General features: G+C 49.4%; 1 protein-coding gene across 4 annotated transcripts in view; it reads left to right on the top strand.

Moving 5' to 3' along the window:
* Positions 1-22,203, top strand: part of afg3l2 (AFG3-like AAA ATPase 2) — a 24,511-nt gene extending 2,308 nt beyond the window's left edge. The window contains exons 2-18 of one of the 4 annotated variants that reach the window (XR_012595744.1): positions 51-150; positions 2,118-2,186; positions 4,196-4,356; positions 4,511-4,663; positions 4,802-4,876; positions 5,155-5,276; positions 5,360-5,633; positions 6,528-6,665; positions 6,771-6,924; positions 7,000-7,107; positions 18,304-18,429; positions 18,511-18,621; positions 18,834-18,949; positions 19,166-19,366; positions 19,860-20,054; positions 20,151-20,944; positions 21,229-22,203. Coding sequence is in view for 3 of the 4 variants with exons in the window: in XM_074649789.1 (XP_074505890.1) it covers positions 51-150; positions 2,118-2,186; positions 4,196-4,356; positions 4,511-4,663; positions 4,802-4,876; positions 5,152-5,276; positions 5,360-5,633; positions 6,528-6,665; positions 6,771-6,924; positions 7,000-7,107; positions 18,304-18,429; positions 18,511-18,621; positions 18,834-18,949; positions 19,166-19,366; positions 19,860-20,054; positions 20,151-20,390 (2,346 nt within the window). In the remaining variant the exon portion in view is untranslated. Of the gene's footprint in view, positions 1-50; positions 151-2,117; positions 2,187-4,195; positions 4,357-4,510; positions 4,664-4,801; positions 4,877-5,151; positions 5,277-5,359; positions 5,634-6,527; positions 6,666-6,770; positions 6,925-6,999; positions 7,108-18,303; positions 18,430-18,510; positions 18,622-18,833; positions 18,950-19,165; positions 19,367-19,859; positions 20,055-20,150 lie in introns of all 4 variants that reach the window. The other 3 variants (XM_074649790.1, XM_074649789.1, XM_074649791.1) reach the window with 3 other exon arrangements.
* The last annotated feature ends 377 nt before the right edge of the window (positions 22,204-22,580 follow it).

The following is a 22,580-nucleotide window of genomic DNA, read 5'->3' as shown; positions in this document are numbered from 1 at the left end:
ACTGATGTCCGCAGACGTTTACCGACATCTACCCACTTCCTGTCTGTCAGGTGACGTGTTCAACCACGGCGGGACAGGTAGAGAGGGGGCGGAGCCTGCTGAGTGACCTGCTGGGAGAATACAGGAGACTGAGCTCCAGACCACCGAAAGGTACAGGACTACTGCTTCCACTGCTCCCACTCCTCCCACTGCTCCCACTCCTCCCTCCGCTCCCACTGCTCCCACTGCTCCCACCTCTCCCACTCCTCCCACTGCTCCCACTCCTCCCACTGCTCCCACTCCTCCCACTCCTCCCACTGCTCCCACTGCTCCCACTCCTCCCTCCGCTCCCACTGCTCCCACTCCTCCCACTGCTCCCACCTCTCCCACTCCTCCCACTCCTCCCACTCCTCCCACTGCTCCCACTGCTCCCACCTCTCCCACTCCTCCCACTCCTCCCACTCCTCCCACTGCTCCCACTCCTCCCACCGCTCCCATTGCTCCCACTCCTGGGGCCTCATGTATAAAAGACTGCGCAGCTTTCACACTGGAAGATGGCGTACTCACAAAATTGGAAAAGTACGTACGCACAGAAATGTTCACATGTATAAAACCGTGCGTACGCCTGTTCCTAACCTTTCCTTTATACATCCCAATTGACGTGAAATTGAGCGCAGCTGCACGTGCCACTTGGTCCGCCTTGTCTCCTCCCATTAATAACTATGCAAATGACTATAAACACGCGCCATGCTGTCACCTATTGTCCAAATAACAATAACAATAACAATAACGATAACGACGGCAGATCACGCTGGAAAAGGAACAAAAAAAGAAGAATTTCACAGAGTGTGAAATTGAAATGTTTGTTACTGAGGTGGAAGCTAGAAAACATATTTTATTTGATGGTCTTTCATCAGGAATCAGTAACAAACGCAACGTCTCCACAGCAGCTGACCGTGCGCTCCCGAAGGCTCCCGAAGGCTTCCGAAGGCGCACGGTCAGCTGCGCCCCGTGCCTCGGCTGCTGAGAGGCGCCGGTCTGGCTGCGTCCTCAAATATACTATACGCTGTGCTGGAGTCACAGAGAGAGATTGTCAATACAATGAAGGATATATATATATATATATATGTATATATATATATATGTATATGTATATGTATATATATATATATATACATATACATATATATGTATATGTATATGTATATGTATATGTATATATATGTATATGTATATATATATATATATATATATATATATATACATATACATGTATATGTATATATATATATATATATATATATATATATATGTATATGTATATATATATATATATGTATATGTGTATATATATATACATATACATACATATATATGTATATATATATACATATACATATACATACATATATATGCAACGAATTAAAAAGAATGAATGATGGTGGGATAAGTCATATATTAAAAGACCTTGTTGAAAAATAAATGTTTGTCTCAACTCACCTCGTTGCTTTACATTCTGTGTATCTCATCCAAACGGCGCCGTATAGCTGCTGCATTTGGCTCATTGTTAGGTGTGCCAGGGTCCGGTTCATCCATCTGTAGCTCCAGGGGACACAGGCTCACCACGGAGGTTTGCCACATTGTGCAGCATGCGATTTTGTTTTTGGCACGGTGGTTAAGTCATGCCATCTCTGGGAAATTAGTTTAAATGTGTTTTTGTTGTGCCTTTCTGATGTTAAACATTATGCGCAAACTAGTTAAGAAATATGTGGGTTGTTTTTATCCAACATCATAAATAAAGCTCAGTAAGTTGAGTGGAAAAATTATTTTTACACATTTGGCGAGTTTCAGCACTTTGTAGTTTGACGCTGCCAAATGACAGAGTTTGTAGGATGGCCCGCACATTCTCACGACTGGTCTAGAGTTTGCGGCACGGTACGCACATTCTCACGCCACGTTGATTTTTATACATCCCGGTGTGAGCGTGAAACACAGCGTACGCAACATTTTAGTACGTGCGCACCGTTTATACATGAGGCCCCTGGTGTTTACCATTAGTTAAATGCAGACGTTATATTTCCTGTGTGATGATGATGATGGAAGTTGACTCAGTTCTCTCGTGTTTTCTTCTTCGTCAGGTTTTGAGAAATATTTTCCAGAAAGTCAGAAAACTCAAAAAAACACTGAAGCTGAAACAGCAACCAAAGGTAGAAACTACCGACGTCTACCGACAGCTACTGACATCTATCGACAGCTACCGTCGTCTACAGACGTCTACTGACAGCTACTGACATCTACCGACAGCTACTGACATCTATCGACAGCTACCGTCGTCTATAGACGTCTACCGACAGCTACCGACATCTATCGACATCTATCGACGGCTACCGTCGTCTACCGACAGCTACCAACAGCTACCGTCATCTACTGACAGCTACCGACATCTACCGACAGCTACCGTCATCTACCGACATCTACCGTCATCTACCGACAGCTACCGTCATCTACCGTCATCTACCGACATCTACCGACAGCTACCGTCATCTACCGACAGCTACCGACATCTACCGTCATCTACCGACATCTACCGACAGCTACCGTCATCTACCGACAGCTACCGTCATCTACCGACAGCTACCGTCATCTACCGACAGCTACCGACATCTACCGTCATCTACCGTCATCTACCGACAGCTACCGTCATCTACCGACAGCTACCGTCATCTACCGTCATCTACCGACATCTACCGACATCTACCGACATCTACCGTCATCTACCGACAGCTACCGTCATCTACCGACAGCTACCGTCATCTACCGTCATCTACCGACATCTACCGACATCTACCGACATCTACCGTCATCTACCGTCATCTACCGACATCTACCGTCATCTACCGTCATCTACCGTCATCTACCGACATCTACCGACAGCTACCGTCATCTACCGACAGCTACCGACATCTACCGTCATCTACCGACAGCTACCGTCATCTACCGACAGCTACCGTCATCTACCGACAGCTACCGTCATCTACCGACATCTACCGCCATCTACCGACATCTACCGCCATCTACCGACATCTACCGACAGCTACCGTCATCTACCGTCATCTACCGACATCTACCGACATCTACCGACAGCTACCGTCATCTACCGACATCTACCGTCATCTACCGACAGCTACCGTCATCTACCGTCATCTACCGACATCTACCGACAGCTACCGTCATCTACCGTCATCTACCGACATCTACCGTCATCTACCGCCATCTACCGTCATCTACCGACAGCTACCGTCATCTACCGCCATCTACCGCCATCTACCGACAGCTACCGTCATCTACCGACAGCTACCGACATCTACCGTTATCTACCGACATCTACCGACAGCTACCGACATCTACCGACAGCTACCGTCATCTACCGACAGCTACCGTCATCTACCGACAGCTACCGTCATCTACCGACAGCTACCGTCATCTACCGACATCTACCGTCATCTACCGACAGCTACCGTCATCTACCGTCATCTACCGACAGCTACCGTCATCTACCGTCATCTACCGACATCTACCGACATCTACCGACATCTACCGACAGCTACCGTCATCTACCGTCATCTACCGACATCTACCGTCATCTACCGTCATCTACCGACATCTACCGTCATCTACCGTCATCTACCGACATCTACCGACAGCTACCGTCATCTACCGACAGCTACCGACATCTACCGTTATCTACCGACGTCTACCGACAGCTACCGTCGTCTACCGACAGCTACCGTCGTCTACCGACAGCTACCGTCGTCTACCGACAGCTACCGTCGTCTACCGACAGCTACCGACATCTACCGACATCTACCGACAGCTACCGTCATCTACCGACATCTACCGTCATCTACCGTCATCTACCGACAGCTACCGACATCTACCGACATCTACCGACAGCTACCGTCATCTACCGACATCTACCGTCATCTACCGACAGCTACCGACATCTACCGACAGCTACCGTCATCTACCGTCATCTACCGACATCTACCGACATCTACCGACATCTACCGACAGCTACCGTCATCTACCGTCATCTACCGACATCTACCGTCATCTACCGACAGCTACCGACAGCTACCGACGTCTATCGACCTCCTGTCTCCAGACTCGACTGAATGTTACCTGATTGATGGATTTTTTTCTGTTCTGTTCCCAGAGGCCAAACCTGCCAACGGTCAGAGAGCTTCTGGGAGGTCAGCGGGAGGAGCAGGTGAAGGTGGAGGAGGAGGTGGAGGAGGACCTGGAGGAGGGGCTGGAGGGGCTGGAAAACGAGGAGGCCGTAGGGAGGAGTCACACTGGTATAGCCGGCTGCAGAAGGTCAGTGTGGTGGACAAAGAGATCAGTTTGTGTTCTTGTCCTCTGACTCCGGCTCCACCTGTAAAGGAGCTGCTCAGCTGTCACCTGGTCACCTGGTCACCTGGTCACCTGGTCACCTGGTGGTGTGGATCTGATCTCAGATGTGTTGTTTCAGGGTGATGTTCCCTGGGATGATAAAGAGTTCCGGATGTACTTCCTGAGCGGAGCGGCGTTCTGGACCACCGTCACCTATTTTTTCTTCTTCAGGGACGGAGGACGAGAGGTCACCTGGAAGGATTTTGTCAACAACTACCTGTCCAAAGGAGTGGTGAGGACAACACCTTTAACACCATTAACCTGATCCCCATACAGTTACTGAACTGTCCCACTCACTCAAAGTACAGCAGTATGTAACTGTAGTACTACAGACGGTGGTATAACAGGAGGTGTTTGTTTTGTTCACCAGGTCGACCGGTTAGAGGTGGTCAACAAGCGTTATGTTAAAGTGGTCTTCTCTCAGGGCAAGATGCCGGTGGACGGGGTGAGTTACAAACTGTTCACACAAACTGAACCTCCTCATCAGTGCAGGATTTACAGTTCATATCTCTGTCAGTAGTTACCTACTCATCAATTGACAACTCCGTAGGGTATGTCAGATGTGTTGACCATGCCGGAGGTAACTGACAAACCAAGTTCAAAGAAATGGCATATTTTCCATCGTTCCACCGACTGGCTGCTGGAGGAGTGTTTAGAGAGTTTAGTTGTTTTAGTGAACGAACATGAAGGGAAGCAGGAGATTCAGACTGTCTCTTTCAGCAGTATGTGTGGTTCAACATCGGCAGTGTGGACACGTTTGAGAGGAATCTGGAGACGGCTCAGTACGAGCTCGGCATCGAGGGAGAGAACAGACTGCCGGTGGTTTATTCCACCGAGAGCGACGGGTGAGGAACGTTATGTTCACCACACAGCACCGGTTCATACAAGTTTAGGTTTCTACTCTAATGTTCGCCCTTCCCATCCTCAGCACCTTCCTCCTGAGCATGCTCCCCACGGTACTCATCATCGGCTTCCTGCTGTTCATGCTGCGGCGGGGCCCGGCGGGGGCGGGGCGTCCCGGCCGGGGAATGGGCGGGCTGTTCAGCGTCAGCGAGACGACAGCCAAAATCCTAAAAGATGAGATCGATGTGAAGTTCAAAGACGTGGCGGGCTGCGAGGAGGCCAAGCTGGAGATCATGGAGTTCGTCAACTTCCTGAAGAACCCCAAACAGTACCAGGATCTGGGTGCCAAGATCCCCAAGGTGAGGGCGGGGCCAAGATCCCCGAGGTGAGGGCGGGGCCAAGATCCCCGAGGTGAGGGCGGGGCCAAGATCCCCGAGGTGAGGGCGGGGTCAAGATCCCCGAGGTGAGGGCGGGGTCAAGATCCCCGAGGTGAGGGCGGGGTCAAGATCCCCGAGGTGAGGGCGGGGTCAAGATCCCCCAGGTGAGGGCGGGGTCAAGATCCCCGAGGTGAGGGCGGGGTCAAGATCCCCCAGGTGAGGGCGGGGTCAAGATCCCCCAGGTGAGGGCGGGGTCAAGATCCCCCAGGTGAGGGCGGGGTCAAGATCCCCGAGGTGAGGGCGGGGTCAAGATCCCCCAGGTGAGGGCGGGGTCAAGATCCCCCAGGTGAGGGCGGGGTCAAGATCCCCCAGGTGAGGGCGGGGTCAAGAGCCCCCAGGTGAGGGCGGGGTCAAGAGCCCCCAGGTGAGGGCGGGGCCAAGATCCCCGAGGTGAGGGCGGGGCCAAGATCCCCCAGGTGAGGGCGGGGCCAAGATCCCCCAGGTGAGGGCGGGGTCAAGATCCCCCAGGTGAGGGCGGGGTCAAGAGCCCCCAGGTGAGGGCGGGGTCAAGAGCCCCCAGGTGAGGGCGGGGTCAAGATCCCCGAGGTGAGGGCGGGGTCAAGATCCCCCAGGTGAGGGCGGTGTCAACATATCCTGAGGTGAAGGTGGGACCGGGACCTCTGAGGCGAGGACCGGGACCTCTGAGGCGAGGACCGGGACCTCTGAGGCGAGGACAGGGACCTCTGAGGCGAGGACACGGACCTCTGAGGCGAGGACAGGGACCTCTGAGGCGAGGACAGGGACCTCTGAGGCGAGGACAGGGACCTCTGAGGCGAAGGTGGGGTTCAGCAGTTAATGGTTGTTCATCATGTGTAGGGCGCCATCTTGACGGGTCCTCCAGGAACAGGAAAGACTCTTCTGGCCAAAGCAACGGCCGGCGAGGCCAACGTACCGTTCATCACCGTCAACGGCTCCGAGTTCCTGGAGATGTTCGTGGGCGTCGGCCCCGCCAGGGTGAGGAACACGTCTCTGATGAGCCAAAAGTAGAATTCAATTCAATGTAGCAGAGCAGCTGACCTTTGACCTTTTAGAGTCATCCTGATGTCACTTCCTGTGCAGGTCAGAGATCTGTTCGTCATGGCGAGGAAGAACGCTCCCTGCATCCTCTTCATCGATGAGATCGACGCCGTGGGACGAAAACGAGGACGAGGGAACTTCGGAGGACAGAGCGAGCAGGAGAACACGCTGAACCAGCTGCTGGTGGAGATGGACGGTGGGTGAAGGGCATCATGGGAAAGAACCACGTTCTAGATCAGACTCTGAGGTCTCACTCCTCTCTGTTCTTCAGGGTTCAACACGGCCACCAACGTTGTGGTTCTAGCAGGAACCAACAGACCCGACATCCTGGACCCGGCTCTGATGAGACCCGGACGCTTCGACAGACAGATCTACATCGGTAAGGAGAGTCTCTGCTTCTCCGTCTCTGGTTCTTCTTACAGTGTGTGTGTGTGTGTGTGTGTGTGTGTGTGTGTGTTACAGTGTGTGTGTGTGTGTGTTAATAATAATAATAGCTTGGATTTATATAGCGCCTTTCATGAAACCCAAGGACGCTTAACAAAGACATAAATAAACACAACAACTGTAACAGTAGCTAGAGGCCATAGGCCTTGGTGAAGAGGTGGGTTTTGAGGAGTCTTTTGAAGGTGTCCAGAGATGGTGCGTTGCGGAGCTCTATCGGGAGAGAGTTCCAGAGGGTGGGGGCTGTCACACTGAAGGCTCTGTCCCCAAAAGTTCTCATTCTTGTGTGAGGGACGGAGAGCTGACCCGGGCCTGAGGATCTGAGGTTCCGGGGCTGTGTGTAAGGGTGGAGGAGGTTAGATAAATACTGAGGAGCCAGGGCGTTGAGGGATTTGTAGGTGAGGAGGAGGATTTTGTAGGTGATGCGGGACTTGACCGGGAGCCAGTGGAGGTGGATGAGGGTGGGGGTGATGTGCTGCCAGGGCTTGGTGCGGGTGAGAACCCTGGCAGCCGAGTTTTGCACATACTGGAGCCTGTCCAGGGCTTTGCTGGGAACCCCGGACAGAACTCCATTGCAATAGTCCAAACGGGAGGTGACGAAAGCGTGGATGAGGGTTTCTGCCACAGAGTCAGAGAGTGATTGCCGGAGACGTGAGATGTTTTTGAGGTGGAAGAAGGCGGATTTGGTGATGAACCTGATATGAGATTGGAATGATAGTGTTGGGTCCAGGATGACACCCAGGTTGCGGACTTCCGAGGATGGGGAGAAGGAACAGCCATCAACATCCAGGTGGAGATCTCCAACCTTCCGGAGCAGGGCCTTGGGAGCCACAACCATGAGCTCGGTTTTGTTGCTGTTGAGTTTTAAGAAGTTAGATGACATCCAGATTTTTATTGCATGTAGGCAGTTTACAAGTGACTGTGGGGGGAGCTGGGTGGATGGTTTGGTGCTGAGATATAGTTGTGTGTCGTCAGCATATGAGTGAAAGCTGAGACCGTGGTGGCGGATGATCTGACCAAGGGGGAGCATGTAGATGGTGAAGAGGAGGGGTCCCAGCACAGAGCCTTGAGGTACGCCATGATTGACTGGGGCCGGGGTGGAACTGGAGTCTCTGATGGTGACAAACTGTTTTCTGTTTGTGAGGTAGGACTGAAACCAAGAGAGAGCTGAACCGGTGAGGCCAAGGTAGTCAGATAGGCGGGTGAGGAGGATGGTGTGGGAGACTGTGTCGAAGGCAGCTGAGAGGTCCAGGAGGATGAGGATGCTGATGTGACCAGAATCTGCAGCGATGAGGAGGTCATTTGTGATTTTGATGAGGGTGGTCTCTGTGCTGTGGTGTGGTCTGAAGCCAGATTGAAACGTTTCGTAGAGCTCATGGTTGGCCATATGTTGATGGAGTTGGGCGGCCACTGCTCTTTCCAGAATTTTGCTCAGGAAAGGGAGGTTGGAGATCGGTCGGTAGTTGTTGCTGTCATCCCGGTCCAGACCTGGCTTTTTGAGGATGGGAGTGACTGATGCCATCTTGAGGCTGTCGGGTACAAGACCAGATGCCAAGGAGGAGTTGATGATGTTGACCATAATGGGGCACAGGGCAGGTAGGCACGCCTTGACCAAGGCTGTGGACATGGGGTCCAGAGAACAGGTGGAGGCTTTGGCCTTAGTGACCAACTTTGCGACCTGAGGAGCACATACAGGGGAGAAGAAGGAGAGGGAGCACTGAGGCAGGCGGACATCCAAGGGAGCCACGCCCAGTGGCTGAGGTGTGTGTGGAGGGAGGTGGGCAGGCACCAGGAGCTGCTGATGGATGGACTCGACTTTGTCCTGGAAAAAGTCCAGGAACTTAGTGCAGAGGTCGGGGGCACCTGAGGGGAGGGGGGGGTCGAGGGGGCGAAGGAGCCGGTTGATGGTGGAGAACAGCAGTCTGGGGTGGTTTTGTTGGTTGGTAATGAGGGTGGAGTAGTACTGTGTTTTGGCCTGGGAGAGAGCTACTTTGTAGGCCCTCACATGCTCTTTATAAGCCTCAAGGTGGACAGTGAGGCCAGATCTTTTGTAGCGCCTCTCCAGTTGACGGCCGGTGGACTTCTGGGTGCGGAGTTCAGTGGTGAACCAGGTGTTCACAGGTATAGGAGACAGTCCGGGTTTTGAGGGGGGCAAGGGAGTCAAGGCTGCCGGATAAAGTGGCGTTGTAGTGGGCAACCAGCCCATCAGCAGAGCTGTCGTGTGGATCTGAGGCCAGATGGGTCGCTATCAGGTCGTTCAGAGCTGGTGTACTCACTGTCTTGATGTTCCTGTACTGGATGGTACGTTTTGTGCGCTGCCTGGGCAGGGTGACAGGAACAGTGCAGAGAACAGCGAGATGGTCTGAAACCGCGAGGTCCAGGCACTGCAGATGGGAGGGAGTTGTGCCAGTGGAGCACACCAGATCCAGCGTGTGGCCTTTAGTGTGGGTGGGACCTTTAACGTGCTGTGTAAAGTTGAAACAGTCCAACAGTGACAGGAATTCAGTGGCAAACGAGCAGCTGGTGGAGTCCACATGAATATTGAAGTCACCGAGCAGGAGTGTAGATGGAGACATGGAGCAGACAGAGGTGAGAAGCTCAGACAGCTCAGACATGAAGGTGGTGGAGGTTTTAGGGGGGCGGTAGATGAGGACAACCTGGAGCTGTGTAGACCCAACCAGGGAGAAAATGACACACTCAAACGAGGTGACATTGGGTACTGGAAGGTCTTTGACCAGGATGTCAGCTCGATGTATAACAGCCAGCCCGCCGCCACGACCCATGGAGCGAGGCTTTTGTATGTAGACATATCCAGGGGGAGTGGCTTGATTAAGTGCCATGAAATCCTGCTGATTTTGCCAAGTCTCAGTTAGACAGAGAAAGTCAATTTTCCTGTCAGTGATGATATCATGGATGAGTAGAGCTTTATTGTTGATTGAGCGAGCATTCTGCAGCATAAATGTTGCACTGTTGTTAGTGAATGCTGGGGCAGGCGGTGTGGGGGGAACGACACTGTCAACACAGACCAGGGACCTCAGATTGTTCAGGGTGCACACGTGTGGTTTGTTGTGATGACGTCGTAGCTGCGTGTTGGAGCGCCTGTCAGACAGTACTGAGGGAATACCATGATCAGCGTAAACAAACTTGCACCGGGAGGCTCTATGGACATAACGGGGGCGGCGTAGGAGTCCGAGGGATTTAATGTCAGCGATGCAGTTTGGAATGAAGTGACAGAAGAGGTCCAGGAGTTGCGTTGTTGAGTATTTGATGAACACCATGTTTGCAGCAGTGGAGCGCCGGCTAAATCCTGGAGCCGCAATCCGTGGAGGAGGCTCCCAGCCTCGGACCGCAGCAGCAGCAGGGAATGTAGCCAGAACAGCAGCAGCAAACAGTGTAGCCAGAACACAAGGTGGATAGTCCTGGAGTCGTGGCATGGAGATGTCCAACGTGACGTTGGATAATCCACAGTAAGTTGATAGCGCCGCTTGGTCGGCGGAGCTAACAGCTGACCGGCGGCTAACAGCTGACAGCTGATCACTGGAGAAGGCGAGCACACAGAGCCAAATGTGCACAATCTTCTGACAGTTAGCAGCACCAGACAGTGAAGTGTAAATACAACTTATAGTGATAACTTATTCCTACATGCAGTGAATGTAGGCACAGATTTAACAAAAAGCGAAGTTTTGCTACGGAACTGAGAAGCGCGACAAACACGCCAGCGTCCTCTGAATCCGAAATCTCTCTCTGCTCTCTACTCTCTACTCTCTACTCTCTCTGCTCTCTCTGCTCTCTACTCTCTACTCTCTACTCTCTCTGCTCTCTACTCTCTACTCTCTCTGCTCTCTCTGCTCTCTCTGCTCTCTACTCTCTCTGCTCTCTCTGCTCTCTACTCTCTACTCTCTACTCTCTCTGCTCTCTACTCTCTACTCTCTCTGCTCTCTCTGCTCTCTACTCTCTACTCTCTCTGCTCTCTCTGCTCTCTACTCTCTCTACTCTCTCTGCTCTCTCTGCTCTCTACTCTCTACTCTCTACTCTCTCTGCTCTCTACTCTCTCTGCTCTCTCTGCTCTCTACTCTCTACTCTCTACTCTCTCTGCTCTCTACTCTCTACTCTCTCTGCTCTCTCTGCTCTCTACTCTCTACTCTCTCTGCTCTCTCTGCTCTCTACTCTCTACTCTCTCTGCTCTCTCTGCTCTCTACTCTCTACTCTCTCTGCTCTCTCTGCTCTCTACTCTCTCTACTCTCTCTACTCTCTCTGCTCTCTACTCTCTACTCTCTCTGCTCTCTCTGCTCTCTACTCTCTCTACTCTCTCTGCTCTCTCTGCTCTCTACTCTCTCTGCTCTCTCTGCTCTCTACTCTCTACTCTCTACTCTCTCTGCTCTCTACTCTCTACTCTCTCTGCTCTCTCTGCTCTCTACTCTCTCTACTCTCTCTGCTCTCTCTGCTCTCTACTCTCTACTCTCTACTCTCTACTCTCTCTGCTCTCTCTGCTCTCTACTCTCTACTCTCTACTCTCTCTGCTCTCTCTGCTCTCTCTGCTCTCTACTCTCTCTGCTCTCTGCTCTCTCTACTCTCTCTGCTCTCTCTGCTCTCTACTCTCTCTCTCTCTCTACTCTCTCTACTCTCTCTACTCTCTCTGCTCTCTCTACTCTCTCTGCTCTCTCTGCTCTCTGCTCTCTCTGCTCTCTGCTCTCTGCTCTCTCTGCTCTCTGCTCTCTGCTCTCTCTACTCTCTACTCTCTCTACTCTCTCTACTCTCTCTGCTCTCTCTGCTCTCTGCTCTCTCTGCTCTCTGCTCTCTACTCTCTCTCTCTCTACTCTCTCTACTCTCTCTACTCTCTCTGCTCTCTGCTCTCTCTACTCTCTACTCTCTCTGCTCTCTCTGCTCTCTGCTCTCTCTGCTCTCTACTCTCTCTCTCTCTACTCTCTCTACTCTCTCTACTCTCTCTGCTCTCTCTGCTCTCTGCTCTCTCTGCTCTCTGCTCTCTACTCTCTCTCTCTCTACTCTCTCTACTCTCTCTACTCTCTCTGCTCTCTGCTCTCTGCTCTCTCTGCTCTCTGCTCTCTACTCTCTCTCTCTCTACTCTCTCTACTCTCTCTACTCTCTCTGCTCTCTGCTCTCTCTGCTCTCTACTCTCTCTGCTCTCTCTGCTCTCTACTCTCTCTCTCTCTACTCTCTCTACTCTCTCTACTCTCTGCGCTCTCTGCTCTCTCTCTCTCTACTCTCTCTACTCTCTCTACTCTCTGCGCTCTCTGCTCTCTGCTCTCTCTGCTCTCTACTCTCTCTGCGCTCTCTGCTCTCTACTCTCTCTGCGCTCTCTACTCTCTCTGCTCTCTACTCTCTCTGCGCTCTCTGCTCTCTACTCTCTCTGCGCTCTCTACTCTCTCTGCTCTCTACTCTCTCTGCTCTCTCTGCTCTCTACTCTCTCTGCTCTCTCTGCTCTCTCTGCTCTCTACTCTCTCTGCTCTCTCTGCTCTCTACTCTCTCTGCTCTCTCTGCTCTCTACTCTCTCTGCTCTCTCTGCTCTCTACTCTCTCTGCTCTCTCTGCTCTCTACTCTCTCTCTCTCTACTCTCTCTACTCTCTGCGCTCTCTGCTCTCTGCTCTCTACTCTCTCTCTCTCTACTCTCTCTACTCTCTCTCTCTCTCTCTACTCTCTCTACTCTCTCTCTACTCTCTCTACTCTCTACTCTCTCTGCGCTCTCTGCTCTCTACTCTCTGCGCTCTCTACTCTCTCTGCTCTCTCTGCTCTCTACTCTCTCTGCTCTCTCTGCTCTCTACTCTCTCTGCTCTCTCTGCTCTCTACTCTCTCTGCTCTCTCTGCTCTCTACTCTCTCTCTCTCTACTCTCTACTCTCTCTACTCTCTGCGCTCTCTGCTCTCTGCTCTCTACTCTCTCTCTCTCTACTCTACTCTCTCTCTCTCTCTCTACTCTCTCTACTCTCTCTCTCTCTACTCTCTCTACTCTCTGCGCTCTCTGCTCTCTGCTCTCTACTCTCTACTCTCTCTACTCTCTCTACTCTCTCTGCTCTCTCTCTCTCTCTCTCTGCTCTCTCTACTCTACTCTCTCTCTCTCTACCTCTCTCTCTCTACTCTCTCTCTCTCTACTCTCTCTACTCTCTCTACTCTCTCTCTCTCTCTCTACTCTCTCTCTCTCTCTCTCTACTCTCTCTGCTCTCTCTGCTCTCTACTCTCTCTGCGCTCTCTACTCTCTCTGCTCTCTACTCTCTCTGCTCTCTCTGCTCTCTACTCTCTCTGCTCTCTCTGCTCTCTACTCTCTCTGCTCTCTCTGCTCTCTACTCTCTCTGCTCTCTCTGCTCTCTACTCTCTCTGCTCTCTCTGCTCTCTACTCTCTCTGCTCTCTCTGCTCTCTACTCTCTCTGCTCTCTCTGCTCTCTGCGCTCCTCTCTCTCTGCTCTCTACTCTCTCTCTCTACTCTCTCTCTCTCTGCTCTCTCTACTCTACTCTCTCTCTCTCTACTCTCTCTACTCTCTACTCTCTCTACTCTCTCTACTCTCTCTACTCTCTCTACTCTCTCTACTCTCTCTACTCTCTCTGCTCTCTACTCTCTCTCTCTCTACTCTCTCTACTCTCTCTCTCTCTCTCTACTCTCTCTACTCTCTCTACTCTCTCTACTCTCTCTCTCTACTCTCTCTCTCTCTCTGCTCTCTCTACTCTACTCTCTCTCTCTCTACTCTCTCTACTCTCTCTACTCTCTCTACTCTCTCTGCTCTCTCTCTCTCTCTCTCTACTCTCTCTGCTCTCTCTACTCTACTCTCTCTCTCTCTCTCTACTCTCTCTACTCTCTCTACTCTCTCTACTCTCTCTACTCTCTCTGCTCTCTCTCTCTCTCTCTCTACTCTCTCTCTCTCTCTACTCTCTCTGCTGCTCTCTACTCTCTCTCTCTCTACTCTCTCTACTCTCTCTCTCTCTCTCTACTCTCTCTGCTCTCTCTACTCTACTCTCTCTCTCTCTACTCTACTCTCTCTACTCTCTCTACTCTCTCTCTCTCTCTACTCTCTCTCTCTCTCTCTACTCTCTCTCTCTCTCTCTCTCTACTCTCTCTACTCTCTCTACTCTCTCTCTCTCTCTACTCTCTCTACTCTCTCTACTCTCTCTCTCTCTCTACTCTCTACTTCTCTACTCTCTCTCTCTCTACTCTACTCTCTCTACTCTGTCTCTCTCTCTACTCTCTCTACTCTCTCTACTCTCTCTCTCTCTCTCTACTCTCTCTACTCTCTCTCTCTCTCTACTCTCTCTCTCTCTCTACTCTCTCTACTCTCTCTCTACTCTCTCTACTCTCTCTCTCTCTCTCTACCTCTCTCTCTCTCTACTCTCTCTACTCTCTCTCTCTCTCTCTACTCTCTCTACTCTCTCTCTCTCTCTCTACTCTCTCTACTCTCTCTCTCTCTCTCTACTCTCTCTACTCTCTCTCTACTCTCTCTACTCTCTCTCTCTCTACTCTCTCTACTCTCTCTCTCTCTCTCTACTCTCTCTACTCTCTCTCTCTCTCTACTCTCTCTACTCTCTCTACTCTCTCTCTCTCTCTCTCTACTCTCTCTACTCTCTCTCTACTCTCTCTACTCTCTCTCTCTCTCTACTCTCTGCTCTCTCTCTCTCTACTCTCTCTACTCTCTCTACTCTCTCTCTCTCTCTACTCTCTCTACTCTCTCTACTCTCTCTCTCTCTCTACTCTCTACTCTCTCTCTACTCTCTACTCTCTCTACTCTCTCTGCTCTCTCTCTCTCTACTCTACTCTCTCTACTCTGTCTCTCTCTCTCTACTCTCTCTACTCTCTCTCTCTCTCTCTACTCTCTCTACTCTCTCTACTCTCTCTCTCTCTCTACTCTCTCTACTCTCTCTACTCTCTCTCTCTCTCTCTACTCTCTCTACTCTCTCTACTCTCTCTCTCTCTCTCTACTCTCTCTCTCTCTCTCTACTCTCTCTACTCTCTCTGCTCTCTCTGCTCTCTCTCTCTACTCTCTCTACTCTCTCTACTCTCTCTACTCTCTCTCTCTCTCTCTCTACTCTCTCTCCTCTCTCTACTCTCTCTACTCTCTCTCTCTCTCTCTACTCTCTCTACTCTCTCTGCTCTCTCTCTCTCTCTACTCTCTCTGCTCTCTCTCTCTCTACTCTCTCTACTCTCTCTACTCTCTCTACTCTCTCTACTCTCTCTGCTCTCTCTCTCTCTACTCTACTCTCTCTCTCTCTCTCTACTCTCTCTACTCTCTCTCTCTCTGCTCTCTCTCTCTCTCTGCTCTCTCTCTCTCTACTCTACTCTCTCTACTCTTCTCTCTCTCTCTCTCTGCTCTCTCTCTCTCTCTACTCTACTCTCTCTCTCTCTCTCTACTCTCTCTACTCTCTCTCTCTCTACTCTCTCTACTCTCTCTGCTCTCTCTCTCTCTCTCTACTCTCTCTCTCTCTCTCTACTCTCTCTGCTCTCTCTACTCTCTCTCTCTACTCTCTCTACTCTCTCTCTCTCTCTCTACTCTCTCTGCTCTCTCTACTCTACTCTCTCTCTCTACTCTCTCTCTACTCTCTCTCTCTACTCTCTCTCTCTCTCTCTACTCTCTCTACTCTCTCTCTCTCTCTCTACTCTCTCTGCTCTCTCTACTCTACTCTCTCTCTCTCTACTCTACTCTCTCTACTCTCTCTACTCTCTCTACTCTCTCTACTCTCTCTACTCTCTCTACTCTCTCTCTCTCTCTCTACTCTCTCTACTCTCTCTACTCTCTCTTCTCTCTACTCTACTCTCTCTACTCTCTCTACTCTCTCTCTCTCTCTCTACTCTACTCTCTCTACTCTCTCTACTCTCTCTACTCTCTCTCTCTCTCTACTCTCTCTGCTCTCTCTCTCTCTCTACTCTCTCTACTCTCTCTACTCTCTCTACTCTACTCTCTCTACTCTCTCTACTCTCTCTACTCTCTCTACTCTCTCTACTCTCTCTACTCTCTCTCTCTCTCTCTCTCTACTCTACTCTCTCTACTCTCTCTACTCTCTCTACTCTCTCTACTCTCTCTCTCTCTCTCTCTCTCTCTCTCTCTCTACTCTCTCTACTCTACTCTCTCTCTCTCTATTCTCTCTACTCTCTCTCTCTCTGCTCTCTCTCTCTCTCTGCTCTCTCTCTCTCTACTCTACTCTTCTCTCTCTCTCTGCTCTCTCTCTCTCTCTGCTCTCTCTCTCTCTACTCTACTCTCTCTCTCTCTGCTCTCTCTCTCTCTACTCTACTCTACTTCTCTCTCTCTCTCTACTCTCTCTACTCTCTCTCTCTCTCTCTCTCTCTACTCTCTCTACTCTCTCTCTCTCTGCTCTCTCTCTCTCTCTGCTCTACTCTCTCTACTCTTCTCTCTCTCTCTCTCTCTGCTCTCTCTACTCTCTCTACTCTCTCTCTCTCTACTCTCTCTACTCTCTCTACTCTCTCTCTCTCTGCTCTCTCTCTCTCTCTGCTCTACTCTCTCTACTCTTCTCTCTCTCTCTCTCTGCTCTCTCTACTCTCTCTACTCTCTCTCTCTCTACTCTCTCTACTCTCTCTACTCTCTCTCTACTCTCTCTACTCTCTCTACTCTCTCTCTACTCTCTCTACTCTCTCTACTCTCTCTCTCTCTCTCTCTCTACTCTCTCTACTCTCCCTACTCTCTCTGCTCTCTCTCTCTCTCTCTCTACTCTCTCTCTCTACTCTCTCTGCTCTCTCTCTCTCTCTACTCTCTCTACTCTCTCTACTCTCTCTACTCTCTCTACTCTCTCTACTCTCTCTACTCTCTCTCTCTCTCTACTCTCTCTCTCTCTCTCTACTCTCTCTACTCTCTCTACTCTCTCTACTCTCTCTCTCTCTCTCTACTCTCTCTACTCTCTCTACTCTCTCTCTCTCTCTACTCTCTCTACTCTCTCTCTCTCTCTCTACTCTCTCTCTCTCTCTACTCTCTCTACTCTCTCTCTCTCTCTACTCTCTCTACTCTCTCTCTCTCTCTCTACTCTCTCTACTCTCTACTCTCTCTACTCTCTCTCTCTCTCTACTCTCTCTACTCTCTCTCTCTCTCTCTCTACTCTCTCTACTCTCTCTCTCTCTCTCTACTCTCTCTACTCTCTCTCTCTCTCTCTACTCTCTCTACTCTCTCTCTCTCTCTACTCTCTCTCTACTCTCTCTCTCTCTACTCTCTCTCTCTCTCTACTCTCTCTACTCTCTCTCTCTCTCTCTACTCTCTCTACTCTCTCTCTACTCTCTCTACTCTCTCTACTCTCTCTCTCTCTCTCTACTCTCTCTACTCTCTCTACTCTCTCTACTCTCTCTCTCTCTACTCTCTACTCTCTCTCTCTCTACTCTCTCTACTCTCTCTCTCTACTCTCTCTACTCTCTCTCTCTCTCTCTACTCTCTCTACTCTCTCTCTACTCTCTCTACTCTCTCTCTACTCTCTCTCTCTCTCTACTCTCTCTACTCTCTCTACTCTCTCTCTCTCTCTACTCTCTCTACTCTCTCTCTCTCTCTCTACTCTCTCTACTCTCTACTCTCTCTCTCTCTCTCTTCTCTACTCTCTCTACTCTGTCTCTCTCTCTACTCTCTCTACTCTCTCTACTCTCTCTCTCTCTCTTACTCTCTCTACTCTCTCTACTCTCTCTCTCTCTCTACTCTCTCTACTCTCTCTCTCTCTCTACTCTACTCTCTCTCTCTCCTACTCTCTCTACTCTCTCTCTCTCTCTCTACTCTCTCTACTCTCTCTCTACTCTCTCTACTCTCTCTCTCTCTCTCTACTCTCTCTACTTCTCTCTCTCTCTCTCTCTCTCTCTCTCTCTCTCTCTACTCTCTCTCTCTCTCTCTACTCTCTCTACTCTCTACTCTCTCTCTCTCTCTCTCTACTCTCTCTACTCTCTCTCTCTCTCTCTCTCTACTCTCTCTACTCTCTCTGCTCTCTCTCTCTCTCTCTCTCTACTCTCTCTGCTCTCTCTCTCTCTACTCTCTCTACTCTACTCTCTCTCTCTCTACTCTCTACTCTCTCTCTCTACTCTCTACTCTCTACTCTGTTACAGTGTGTGTGTGTGTGTGTGTGTGTGTGTGTGTGTGTGTGTGTGTGTGTGTGTTACAGTGTGTGTGTGTTACAGTGTGTGTTACAGTGTGTGTGTGTGTGTGTGTGGTGTCTCAGGTCCTCCGGACATTAAAGGACGGGCGTCCATCTTTAAAGTCCACCTCCGTCCTCTGAAGCTGGAGGTTGACTTGGACAAAGACGCTCTGGCGAGGAAGATGGCCGCCCTCACACCTGGATTCTCAGGTAAACACACCGTGTGATGTTCTCTCAGCCAATCAGCCGCAGCGTCCGCGTGCTTCACCCTCCCTGCTCTCTGTCTGCCAGGTGCCGACATCGCCAATGTGTGCAACGAGGCGGCTCTGATCGCCGCTCGCCACCTCTCAGACGCCATCAACCACAAACACTTTGAACAGGCCATCGAGAGAGTCATCGGAGGTGAGCGCCATCTAACGCCGGCTAACGCTAGCTTACGCCAGCTAACGCCAGGTAACGCCGGCTAACGCTAGCTTACGCCAGCTAACGCTAGGTAACGCCAGCTAATGCCAGCTAACGCCACCGACATGCATGGAGGAAACACTCTGACCAATCAGGAGGCCGGTCGTTGAATGAGGTCACGTTGTTGTTTAGAGAGCATCATTGTGTTGCAGGTTTGGAGAAGAAGACTCAGGTCCTGCAGCCGGAGGAGAAGAAGACGGTGGCGTACCACGAGGCCGGTCACGCCGTCGCCGGTTGGTTCCTGGAGCACGCCGACCCTCTGCTGAAGGTCACACTTCCTGTTTAATGACCATCCGGTTTAAGATTTGAACACCAGTTTGAGTTCTAACTAATACTACAGTACCCATGATCCTCAGCTGCTGTTGCTACGGAGACGGTTGAAGTGTAGTAGTAGTCAGTTCCTCTGTTAATGATTGTTTACAGCATGAACCTGAACAACTACATCTCCCATGATGCTTTAGTCCCCATGTTGTTACCTGTGCAGGTGTCCATCATCCCCAGAGGGAAGGGGCTGGGTTACGCCCAGTACCTGCCCAAAGAGCAGTACCTGTACACCAAGGAGCAGCTGCTGGACCGCATGTGCATGACTCTGGGGGGGCGGGTCTCCGAGGAGATCTTCTTTGGCCGGATCACCACCGGAGCTCAGGACGACCTCCGCAAGGTCACCCAGAGCGCCTACGCACAGGTCAGAGGTCACGCAGGTCAATGTAGTCCATGAACCAGGTCCAGGGTAGACCTGGTCTGTGACGGAGCTCTTTAATGTAGTCAGTGAACCAGGTCCAGGGTAGACCTGGACTGTGACGGAGCTCTTTAATGTAGTCCGTGAACCAGGTCCAGGGTAGACCTGGACTGTGACGGAGCTCTTTAATGTAGTCCATGAACCAGGTCCAGGGTAGACCTGGACTGTGACGGAGCTCTTTAATGTAGTCAGTGAACCAGGTCCAGGGTAGACCTGGACTGTGACGGAGCTCTTTAATGTAGTCCATGAACCAGGTCCAGGGTAGACCTGGACTGTGACGGAGCTCTTTAATGTAGTCAGTGAACCAGGTCCAGGGTAGACCTGGACTGTGACGGAGCTCTTTAATGTAGTCCATGAACCAGGTCCAGGGTAGACCTGGACCCAGCAGGTGTTTCCTGTTCCGGTCTGACCCGTGTGTGGTTCTGGTGTTCTGCTGCAGATCGTTCAGTTCGGGATGAACTCGAAGGTGGGCCAGGTGTCCTTCGACCTCCCCCGGCAGGGTGACATGGTTCTGGAGAAACCTTACAGCGAAGCCACGGCCCGTCTCATCGACACCGAGGTCCGAACCCTCATCTCGGAGGCCCACCAGAGAACCCGCCGCCTGCTAAGCGACAAGAAGCCCGAGGTGGAGAAGGTACCGTGGAGAACCGTTCTCTGGTCTAGAACAGCGGTGTCAGGGTTCTAGGTCATTCTCAGACTCTGTTCTCTGTGTTCCCGTGTGGTTCTGCAGGTGGCGCTGCGGCTGCTGGAGAAGGAGGTTCTGGATAAGAGCGACATGGTGGAGCTGCTGGGGAAACGTCCGTTCGCAGAGAAGTCGACCTACGAGGAGTTCGTGGAGGGAACCGGCGGCGAGGACGAGGACACGACGCTGCCGGAGGGTCTGAAGGACTGGAACCGGGAGAGGAAGGACAGGGAGGAGAGCCCGGACGAGCAGGTGGCCCGCCAGATCTCTGGAGGAATGCCTTTCTAGAACCTTTGAGAACCTGGTCCGTCTGGATGTCTAGAACCGACTCGGCACCAGGTCTATACCCGACAGCGTTCTGTTGGATGTCTGGGTTCTACCACCATCCTGTACCCGTCCAACCCTTCCACTACAACTGATCTACGGTTCTACAATCACCTCGAGACTACCTTCAAGGTCTAGAACCCTCTCACTGAGTTCTGCTTGGAACCATCACAAACAGTTCTAGAACCTTCACTTCAGCTCTGACCTCACGGAACCATCACACACAGTTTCTGTGGAGGGAAATCTACAATGTTCTGGAGTTGTAGCTGCTGTTGTAGAAACGGGCGTCGGGTTCCGTAGACCTGTTCTTCCTCCTGACGTAGAACCCGCTCTGACTCATAGAACCCTGTCGTTGGGTTCTGATATTAAAACCAGAGCTGGGTTCTCCGTCATTCACAGAACACACACACACGGTTCTAAACGTTCTCCGGTCTTTAGAGGCCCAAACCCACCGGATCGACGCTCTGCCGTCACTCAGGCTCTCAATCTAGTGTTTATGTTTATACACATATATATATGTGTATCAACATTATATATATATATATCTATATCTATATAGATATAGATACTGTTTTATATACACAGTATATACTCTTTATATATATATCTATACACAGTATATACTCTTTATAGAGATATATATATATATAGATATATATAGATCTATATAGATATATATATATACAGTATATATAGATATATATATACTGTATATACATATACAGTATATACTGTGTATATATATATATACACAGTATATACTGTATATGTATATACAGTATATATATCTATATCTATATAGATATAGATATATATACTGTTTTATATACACAGTATATACTCTTTATATATATATATATATATATAGATCTATATAGATATATATATATATACAGTATATACTGTATATAGATATATATATACTGTATATACATATACAGTATATACTGTGTATATATATATATACACAGTATATACTGTATATACATATACAGTATATACTGTGTATATATATATATACACAGTATATACTGTATATGTATATACAGTATATATATCTATATCTATATAGATATAGATATATATACTGTTTTATATACACAGTATATACTCTTTATATATATATATATATATATAGATATATATAGATCTATATAGATATATATATATATACAGTATATACTGTATATAGATATATATATACTGTATATACATATACAGTATATACTGTGTATATATATATATCTATATAGATCTATATATATCTATATATATATATATATATACAGTATATAGATATATATCTATATAGATATAGATATATCTATATCTATATAGATATATATCTATATACTGTATATAGATATATATCTATATAGATATAGATATATCTATATAGATATATCTATATCTATATACTGTATGGATGTAGACAGTGTTTCTCTCCGTAGACTATCTGTAGGTATTTTCAGTTTAACTTATTTGCCAAAAAAGAGACTCGGCCGATAAACAAAGTGAAAGATGAATTTGACGGACAGATTGTTTATAGATATGGTGATAATATATATAATAATAATGAAGATAATCTGGTTCTGGTGAGTTCTGTGGTGTTCTGGTGGCGGTTCTAGATCAGGCGCTGTGTGGTCCGGTGTGTTCGGGCCTAGAACCAGCAGTCATCCTCTATTACAACACTCCTCCACCTGTTCAAACAGAACCCTGGTTCTACATGGATCCTTCATCATTGACCGATCAACAACCGATCAATGACAGGTCAATGACCGGTTGTTGATCGGTTGTTGATCGGTCATTGACCTGTCATTGACCGGTCATTGCCAGCATGCTGTATGATGTGTGCAGCTGAGTGTGAATATGATGTGTAATAATAATAATGTGTATAAGTGTTCATGATTCAGATGTTTTAATGAAGTCACTCATTAATAAATCAATAATTTATCCATCATGAGTTCAATGAAAGCTTTATTGAAACAGTTAGTTCATATGAACAGATGTGTAGATCTCTGAGGTAACTATAGGTTATAGATTTACAGTTTTAGGAACTGGCTGTCTGAGGTTGTATACACACTAAACATGGAACAATATGGAATGAACGCTGACTGGGTGTTTTATTGTGAAGGCGCTGGGCGGAAGTAGATT

Source organism: Sebastes fasciatus, chromosome 11 (assembly GCF_043250625.1).
Source record: "Sebastes fasciatus isolate fSebFas1 chromosome 11, fSebFas1.pri, whole genome shotgun sequence".
Classification (NCBI taxonomy): domain Eukaryota; kingdom Metazoa; phylum Chordata; class Actinopteri; order Perciformes; family Sebastidae; genus Sebastes; species Sebastes fasciatus.
This window is presented reverse-complemented; position numbering and strand designations above follow the sequence as displayed.